Source organism: Cynoglossus semilaevis, chromosome 10 (genome assembly GCF_000523025.1).
Source record: "Cynoglossus semilaevis isolate Cse_v1.0 chromosome 10, Cse_v1.0, whole genome shotgun sequence".
NCBI lineage: Eukaryota > Metazoa > Chordata > Actinopteri > Pleuronectiformes > Cynoglossidae > Cynoglossus > Cynoglossus semilaevis.
In genome coordinates this window covers 9,879,206-9,889,205 of record NC_024316.1, presented here as the reverse complement: position 1 = coordinate 9,889,205, position 10,000 = coordinate 9,879,206, and the positions used below count along the sequence as shown (strand labels likewise).

Here is a 10,000-nt window from a genome sequence, read left to right as displayed (position 1 = left end):
AGAGAGAGAGGGAGAGAGAGCGCTCATTTCCACAGAGGAAGATTATGCCTTGGATAATGGTTATTATGCATCTCAGGAGTGTCATGCTATTCTTCAGCCTCTTTACATGGACCATTTCCTAACAGCGCTGGCAACCAGCCAAACCACAGACACACAATGGAGCCATTCCTTGGTCATTACCCGCACACACATTTTGCTGTCACAATGGTAAACACAAACAAACGCGCACACACACAAATACGTGGAAGCTTACACACACACGTTCTCACACATCACTCCTCACGTAGCCATTCCCAAAGACTGGGTCAGAGCCCGCTGATGGGTCATTGGGGTATGTGGTTATTGTTACCGTCAAGTTTACAGATTCCATTCCACAGTGGTGTAACAAAGTCAAATAAAAAACTTTAGATTTGTACTTGTTGTTTGTATCTTAGTACTGCAAAGTATTTAAATTACAAAAATTGTTAATTTTCTATTATATTGAACATCTTACTTACAAACGCTCTCTACAGACGTTCTCTCTAAGCCTCTAAGTCTCTAAGTGTTTGGGTTGCTCTCTGTAAGACCTGCGCCCCGGAGCATCAATAAAGCTCCGATAACAGCTTTCAGTTAAACTCTTGAAAACAAACAATGTTTTTCTATAAACGTTGTTTTATTCTTTATTCAAAGGTGACAAGGTGTTGACCAAAATGCCAAAAACCATCACCTGATTAACAGAAATATTACACCCTCCAGTTTAACAGACCAAAGCCTTGATGGATGATCCTTTATACTGAGTGTATAAACTGTCCTTAAACCATTGACCAGTTAATCTACTAAGGAACATCCCAAAAGTTAATTTTATGACCTCGTGCCGACCTGTATGGAAGCTTACATTTAAAAAATAAAAAGTCATTTTTGCCTGCTGAATAAAAGGGACAACAGAGGCTTCTCCTCTTAACAAAACTATCCCTTTAAATCTTTTTTTCATCAAACCCCACCAGGACACCTCAGTCACATCACTCACCTGGTCTCCTGTGAGGTGACAGGCGGCGAGGTTCTGCTCCTCAAATGACGGAGCACAGCGGACGTATTTGAGCCAGCTGTTGCTAGCGGCGTCCGTGTCCAGAGAAAACTTGACGTCTCCCATGTCGTCCACCACCTGTTGGAGAAAGACAGGCAGCATTAGAAAAACAAAACAGGCTGAAAAATATTTATGACAAACAACAGGCTGTTTGTCAACCGCCGAATCATTTGAACTGATTCTCAGAATGACATTTTTTATTATTTTCCACAGAGATGTCATGGAAGCGAAAACTGTGACATTTGAAACGGGCACATCACAGCGGAGGACTGGCAGTGCCAGGAGTGTGATGTCAGTCAACCTGAAGACACGCAGAGGCAAAATGTCAGTGGGTGTTAGGGCCAGCTAACCTTGTCAGTCCTGACAAGTAGAGGAGAAAAGGAGCAAAAGGAGGTAACAAAAAGAGGAGGCAGTAGACTAACCGTGGCTTCTTTCACTTGGCTAAAGACTTTCTCTGCCACATACTGATCACCTTTTGTAACCCCCTACAGCCCCCGGAGACTCTGAGGGCAGGTTTCACATTACTCACATCCACGGAGGATGAAAGAGGATGTGGATAAAACTGAAGGAGGTGAAGGAGGAGGAGGACGTGTGGAGGAAAGTCTTTACTTTCTGCTTCATAAACACTTGTTCTTTTAGACATATTTTTGAATTTGATAGACTAATTTAGTGCACACTCTGAGTCTGTTGTAGAAGTGTGTGGTGCTGAGGAGACATTTGGGTTTCCCTGCTCAAATCCCCTTTGTTAACCCCCCTCTGCACCAGGCTGGGGTAGAAGTTTCAGTTTCCCTTCAGTGCTGTATGTGATACTGAACCCGTGTGATTCCTCTGGGGAAAAAACAGGCCTGGGACAGAACAACCGCTCTAATTACAACTCCCAATCAGCCAGGCGGAGGTTCTGCACTGACCTCCAGCCTGGCTCCCCGTGCTCCCAATCACAGTCAAATGTCTGCTGAGGGAAGTGAAGGTGTGACGGAGAAGAACCAAGCTGCCAGCTGACATTTTTAGACGTGCAAAGTTTGCAAACCTTTCTTAGTGGCAGCCTTTCTAGATGTCGCAAGCTGTAGTGTTTTGTTTTTCAGCTTGTAAAAGTGTGAATGGTCATGTTCTAGTCGTGTGAGCTGAACGCGTGCAGAAGGTGGGTGGAGGTGCAGGTGCAAAGTTTGGAGAGTAAATATAAATACGTAGAGGTTCTGGTTGGAGGTGTGGAGGAACTGCTGTGTGCTTGTGTGTGTGGTGACTGTTTTACACTAATGTGTGTGCACTTGGTTTAATTCAACATCAGCTACTTTGGATCTGAGGTGTGAGTCAGACTGTCTGCTCCACAGAACGGCAGAGCCTGGTTCTGCTTTGACTATAAATACTTTGTCCTCACTCCAACTTCGTGCATGATATAAAACAGTAGCTGCTGCTTACCTACATATCCAGGAGTTACACAGAAGCTAACACAGTTGTAACATCCACTGATAAAGCAGGATCATAGACGGAAATATTCGTACTAAACGCTTACGTACTAAACAAATGTAAAGATGATGGCTTTAAATACAAGTTTTACATTTTTCTTTTAAAAAATGTAGCTTACCATGTAAATTTGATCCTATTTAGTAGAAAACGCACCATTAAGTGGCAGCAAATAAAAAAAAAGGCAGACAGAAATATTATCTATACCCAGGATCCTATTGGACAGTTCAGCTTACATTCATGTATTTTGCCAACTAATTGTAAATCAATTTTTGTGTTAAATACAATAGTAATTTTTAAATCTGCCATCATATACTTGAAGGATACTGTGGCCTTCTAAAGCATAGAGCTAATCCCTGTTTCTATGTTATAATACACAGTTTTATGCTGAAAAATTACAGTTCAGTTAAAACAACTCAGCACAGAAAGATTTCAGAGTTTTCACTGTGTAAACCAGGTGAAAACACATGGAATTTAATTTTATGTAGATATCGCCAACAAACAACAGAAAACACACATTCATGAATTTGACTTCAAATATTTGCAAATCCAAACATATTGAGCAGAAGTATTCACACACATTGCTCATGTTCTCCCAAAACACAGCTGAAAGTCTGATTGTAGGCTTAATGAGCAGCAGACCTGAGTGTGTGTCTGTGTGTGTGTGTGTGGAGTAGGTGGATGTGTGTGTGTGTTGTCTGGGAGGCCTGCTAACACCCTGTCTCCGGGTGGAAGCCTGATTTATAAGGCTTCAAATGAGGTGCAACAGAGACGTAGAGCCAGAACAAGCCCACGGCTGATTGTTTGTTTATTTACCTTTCTTTTTCATTGCTCCCTCCTTTTCTCCCTCAATCTTTCTCCCCCTTTTTCTCACTACGTCATGAGGGCGAGGAGGACCCGACTGGAAACCATCAGCTACACGTGTTAAAGGCTTTGGAGAAAACGAAAGCCAACCTGACTACTGAAAATTCTCCTCCGTCTCTGCTTCCTCAGATGACACTGAAACATGTCAGGGTTGTACCGTGTGCCATCCCTGAGAGTCTCCTCATTCATTAACCTGTCATAGCTCATTTGTCTAGTCACTCACTCCTCCCAGTCTGTTCAATTAGGCACATCATCGAATCATTGTTAGCATGTCTTTTCAAGACTGTTTATGTTCAACTGTTTATTCATTTTCTGAGTAAAGGCTTCCTGGTTTTTGTAAATGATCTCTTTTTTTTGTCTATCAATGATAATCGCTGGTGTTACAGTTCATACTGTATTATATGCAATTGAAAAAAAAAAGATAAATGGACAAAACTGATGCTCAGCTTCCATTATAGCAATATAAAAATCAAAGGTTTATTTTAGAGTGGAAGGGATGTGATAAATTAAATATATATTTAAACATATAAACCTACTGAAATTACTATGTGTGGCTTTATATAAAAAATAACAATTTGCCCTTTGTGAGATATCATGCAGGAGTCGAAATATTTACAGATTTTCTATTATTCTTATTTACAGAAGACAGTCTATTAATGTGATTCATATTAAATAAATATATTATGATAATTATGTACTAATTATCAAGGATGGATCCAACAAAGACTAATATATGAATGTCATTATAACCAGGAGAGCCCACATTTGGCATAACTCCACTGATCAAATAGGAAACTCTGACAAAAAAATTGGTACAAACATTCTTGTCACTTCTTGTGTAATCGCAGAAGAGAAACATTGTCATTTTCTGACAATTCCCACTTGCAACGGTGATTTACAGATGCAGACTGAGCTGGTGTTGCTTTATTAGACTGTGTCAGATGGCAATTCAGGCCTAGGTACACACAATATACACAGGTGCAGACACTCACACACACACACACACACACACAAGGCACAGACACAATGAGAGTTCAGTGAAAGAGAAGCTCTTCTGAGTGGACAGGATGCAGGGCAAACTCCACAGGAAGCTCTGATAAGAGCACGACACTTGTACTGCTCCTCACAACACAAAGGGGAACCTTTGACAGCTAGGAACCTTTAATGGATGTCTCGGCATGCCCTCCCCGCCGCCAGTTATATCTGACGGATGTGTGTGGCGCGCAGGGCTGAATTAGCAGAGGAAAGTTGCTTGTACGGGTAGACGTCAGTGACAAGGTACATATTATTTTCTGTTAGACGGAGGGCAAAAAATGGAAATGGCAGCTGGGAGCGCCGCGGTGATTGTGATTTTGATGTGAGCTGGAGATAGAGGCAGACGTACAGCATGTAAAACGGCAACGGTACTGTACGTCTCCGAGGGAATATTTTTAGGAAGTGTGATCTTAGTGCTTTGTAATGCTGCCCTGGGGTTTTGATGTGTGAACACACCCTTGAATGTATTTGTGGACTTTGTGTGAGAGAGAAAGGGTTTGTAGCCTGATCCTGTTTGTCTTCTAACTTACTCAAAAAAAAAAAAAAAAAAAAAAATCTGTTAATTTTATCATGAAGTGTCTGTATCTTTATTTCAGCAGAGGTGTGAGGGTCTAGTTCCTTCTACTGTACTTCAGTAGTGGTCAGTTATTTTGACTCTTTCTTGAAGAATTGAAGAATGTGGAGAAATTGTCAACAATGTCTCCGTGGTGACTGTGGCTCAGTAGATAGTACAGTAGGCCTTCACCACCAGTACCAGGTTAGATCTCACCCCAGGTTGATGACAAAATCTGTAGTGTACAGAGCCGATTGTATGAAGTACGGACCCAATCATCAATTAACAAAAACACCCATGTTGCAGCTATCAACCAGCTAAAACGGTATTCATTTGGTGAAACGTGTTTCATTCATTCATCAATGTCTTTTCCCTTTATGAAAAAAGGTCCTATTTAGATGTAGCCAAAAAATAAATAAATAGAGAATTATTAAAAAGCATTGAGCTGTAAGATTTTTTAAATTGAATTTCCCACTTTCAGATGTGAAAAGTTATCTGAAAATGTTTAGAAAGGCAGAGAGGAAGAGCAGGAACTGACGAGGAAGTTCTTCCTATCAACACTAGGGGGCAGTCTGGAATGACAGCTCCTCATGTAGAAGAGCAGAACTCGTGAAAATGTTCTGTTTCTGCAGTGGTACACACATTACTCTACACTGTTATGTACATAAAAGACACAATAGCAGAATGGTTGTAGACAATGATAAAGTAAAAAAAAAATCTCTTTCTGTCTATCTCAAACACACACATAATCATACACACACACACACACATGCATACACACTCTCAGTTTCAAGTGAAAGAGCAAGCTGGTCATGGAAACAGAGGGATGACAGTGACAGATTGAGTGGCTGTGAAGTGGACTGACGAGCCGGTTGTTAGAGGTGTTGCAAATTAAGGTGCAGGACGACTAACAAGAAATAAAGGAGTGTGTGTGAGAGAGAGTGTGTATCCTTTCTGGAAAAGAGTCTGTTTCCAGTTGTGAGGCCCCTAAAAAATACACACACACACACACACACCCTAATAAAGTGGCTGACACAGTACAGATCCCCTCAGCTCAATGTGTTTGTGCACATTCACATCAATGTGTGTGTCTGTGTGTGTGATGGATGGGGGCCTGCAGAGATGACCCTACCCTGCCACATCATTCAGCAGCCTGAATGAGTGTGCGTCCAGTCACGTTTGTGTGTGTGTAAGTGAGAGGTGGACAGGCACGCAAGGGGTCCTGTCAATAAACCCTCTCTGAGAATGAGAGGGAAAACGACATAACATAAAAGACAAAGGAAAAAGAGACTGTTGACTATTTAATATATTCAATGGACTCTGGCTCTGAATGCAGACATGAATAAACATTCACCGATGTGACTTTAAGTGCAGAGCCTGTAGCAGAGTAGGGTAAAAAAAAAGACTCATGGACTCGTCTGAAAATAAATCAGAAATTTGAATTTTAAGATGAACAGAAACAAATCCTATTATTGAAGTTCTGTCTTTTTATGGACATTAAAATGTTTGTCTGCAGGGTTTATTAGGGAAAGTCAAGTTCCAATCCAAGTCCTTATAAAATATTTTTAGCTCAGACTCAGTCTTTTGTCTGATCCTTACCTAACATCCTTAATAACGAAGAGTTAAACAATTGAATTGCTTGGTGGACAAAACTGATGAATAATAATAATGGTCAACGTATCATTAGAAAAGTATCATTAATGATTCTTTAGACCAACCACAGATGATATTCCTCAAGAACTACGGTGAATCCATCAGCAAAGAAAGGTATTTTATTAGTAGGCTCCATACTGTGAGTGTGGCCTGGGCCTTTTAGAATAACTGTGTGTGTGTGTGTGTGTGTGTGACCTATTACTGATGTCGGTAATAGTACACCTGTGTAGCCATGTCTGGCAGCCTAATGACAGCTAGAGAGGAAACAGGCTGTAAATCCACACGCGCACACACACACACACACACACACGCACACACACGTGAGCAGCCATCACAAATGTTTTGTTTGACAAAGACACAGGTGAGAATTGCAGTAAAAAACTGTGAGCCTGTACCTACTAGGACTTATATGAGTGTTAGCTGTTATCACTAACAATATGCATATAAGGTGTTGGACACACACATGTGTGTTTGAAGGGTGAGTGTGCGTGTGTGTTGTGTCTGTGAAGGTGAGTAGAAACATGTTAAATGTGACCCATTTTATCTGGGCTGGGCAGCCATCAACATAATTAAAAACCAGGCAGGCAGGCCAGAGAAGGCCTGGGGCCTTGTAAAAGCCATCTGGGCTCCAAGTGTGTGTGTGTGTGTGTGTGTGCTCACATTTACATCTACCATGTGTGTCACAGTGCGGCTGGGCTCACTAATGACCCAAGTTTCTTGTCTTAAATCAAAGCCTGGACGACGACCGTCACACAGCTATCATTTGTGGTGTGTGTGCCTCTGCCACACTGAGAACAGCATGTGAAAAGTTCCAGAGTTTTCCACGCTCCCAAAAATCACTCTCCAGTCAATGCTCATTTTGTCTGGGTTTGATCCATCTCCACTGTTCTCCCTCGCTGCGGTCTGAACACCAGTCTAAGTCTGGATGTGATGATTTATGATGATTTATTTCAGTATTTGTTGGACTGATTTGTTTACTTTTACGCTTTAACACTAATATTTTTTCTCTGTTTCTCTGCAGCTTTGTTTAAAGCAGCAGCAGCAGGAGAACTTTTTTTTTTATAACCCACCTAGTTTTTTTAGTGACTAAGTGTAATTGGAACATTGTGTTCTGCTGGTCAGCACACTGGCTGTCGTCAGCCACCCTGTGTCCACCGCTGCACTCCTGCACCTCATCTGAATGAGCAGGTTGCCATGTGCTGGCTGGGTTGCCAGGTTAGGGTAACCTTAAACAGGAAGTGTGAGCACTTTCAAAGAGCCTAGGCTGGCAGTTTTCAGACTGGACCTCATTAATGATATGGCTTCACATTATTTACAGCCGCTGTTAAAAGGCTGGTGAACGTGAGCAGGAGTGTCCGCGTGAGTGCTATGGCATCATATATGTGTTTTATGTAAGTGCAGGTGAATGTGCTGATGTGTCTGACTTTTTTTTCTCTGTCTGTGTGTGTGTGTGTGTGTGTGTATGTGTGTGTAACCATCACACTATGTCTGCTTCACCGCTGGACAGCTGTTCTCCAGCCTGGGCTTTATGATATGTATTTAGTGCAATTAGTGAGCAGATATATTGGCTCATTATAGTCCAACAGGTGTAGTGTAAATGGCCGAATATATGAAGAGTACACCGGGGTCACATCTATGTGCTAGACATATGTATTATTATGTATCATTAACCAATCTAATAGGCTCTTTCATGACTTTTTAGCCTTTTTTCCAAAGGTTTTTATACACAACCAGGGACTTTCTATACAATATAGTAGCTGTATTTGGCAAGCACAGAGTATAAATTACTACGGTCAGAATTACAAGACCATATAAGAACCACAAACCAATAATGCTTTTCCACATAGTGGTGCTTTGATCTTCGAATGTGAGCATAAAAAACTGAGGTTTATCTTTCACATATACTTGTCTTAGTATATGGTTTATCTTTCACATATACTTGTCTTATAAGAACTTAAATAGCTAACTTAAACTGCTAAAATGTAATGACTTAGTTTGGACTTGGACGTGAAAAATATTTGTTGATGCCCCCAGAGGCAGGAGGATGTAATGAAGAGCTACCGAAATAGATATGATTTAAAGAAAGGTGTCTAAACATATGGAATAGAATAACTCACATTCACTGGTTCTATAAGAGAATACAAAAGCTATTCTTCCTGTTGTCTATGTGTGGAGAAAAAGTGAGAGGCACGCGACCCAAAGAACACTGTCCCCACAGACAAACATGGAGCATAATGTGTAAACCTATGAGAATACCTTCATGTAATGTCATACTTGTACATGCCAGTAAATGTTAAAATAACAATCTTAAAGCCCTCAGCTGGCGGCCCGTAGCCATCAAATAATAATGCTACATCATTTTTAGTTTTATTTCATTTTATCTGGATGTCCAGCCCCTAAGGTGTCTGTCCAGTAGAATTCTGCCTCCCTGACAAATACAGTCAGTGACCCCTGGCCTAAGGTATGTGAAAGCTCATTTTATAAGGTTCACAGGACTAATCATTTGGACACAATTTTTTTTGTGTGTGTTAAACTTTTCGTTTGTAAATGCCAAGTTAGTTAATAAGCTTTTTCATAAAGTCAGGGTAGATGTAAATGGAAAAATAATTTAAGTACATATTAAACATGTCTCGTCAGAATATTACAATAGAGAGTGAACATTAAAACCTTTTTTTTATTACAATAGAGAGTGAACATTAAAACCATTTGTTCACTTTGTGAACTTTTTTTTTTAAAATCCAGCACTGAAATTAAAATCAGACTCAGTAGGAGAACAAAGGGAGAACTGGTAGAATATTAACTCAAAGTTAGAGGAGGGAAGGTGGTTTACTGTCTCAGGAGTCCACACACACATACACACACACACACACACACACACGTTAAGTTGTCTAGAATGTCATGAATTCTTCTAGATAACACAGTTGGTGACCAGACCAGTATTAGGCCTGATATCTACATGCTGTAGTTATTTTAAACAAACCTTCAGACCGTCTTTAACATAAGCCGTTACACAGTATTTGCCGCAGGGCTTTTTGTGACATGTTATTGGAGTATAAACTTTTTATATGTTTTACAATAAATGTAAAAAAAAAAGTAGCAACTGACTCCAAACCAAGAAAACTATGGTTTCCTGGTGCACCATGGAAAAGTATTAAATATCATATTAAAATGTAAAATATTTGCTCAATAAAACCTCAAAATGTAAAAGAAAAAGAAAACTGGATGCAGTACAGCATTAATGTCTCTGGGATTTTACAAAATAACGGGTAAGAGCATAAAAACGCAACGCAAAATAAATCAGAACTAATGCAAGATGCCAAGAATAACGGCAAATAATAATGAGGCGAGGAAGCTGGCATTTAACACCGACA

At 40.4% G+C, this 10,000-nt stretch overlaps 1 protein-coding gene across 1 annotated transcript in view; it reads right to left on the bottom strand.

Annotated features, from left to right (window-relative positions):
* prdm16 (PR domain containing 16) overlaps positions 1 to 10,000 on the bottom strand; it is a 167,929-nt gene that overhangs the window by 23,603 nt on the left and 134,326 nt on the right. The window contains exon 4 of the mRNA XM_017035832.2: positions 1,007 to 1,141. Within this exon, the coding sequence (XP_016891321.1) occupies positions 1,007 to 1,141 (135 nt within the window). The remainder of the gene's footprint in view (positions 1 to 1,006; positions 1,142 to 10,000) is intronic.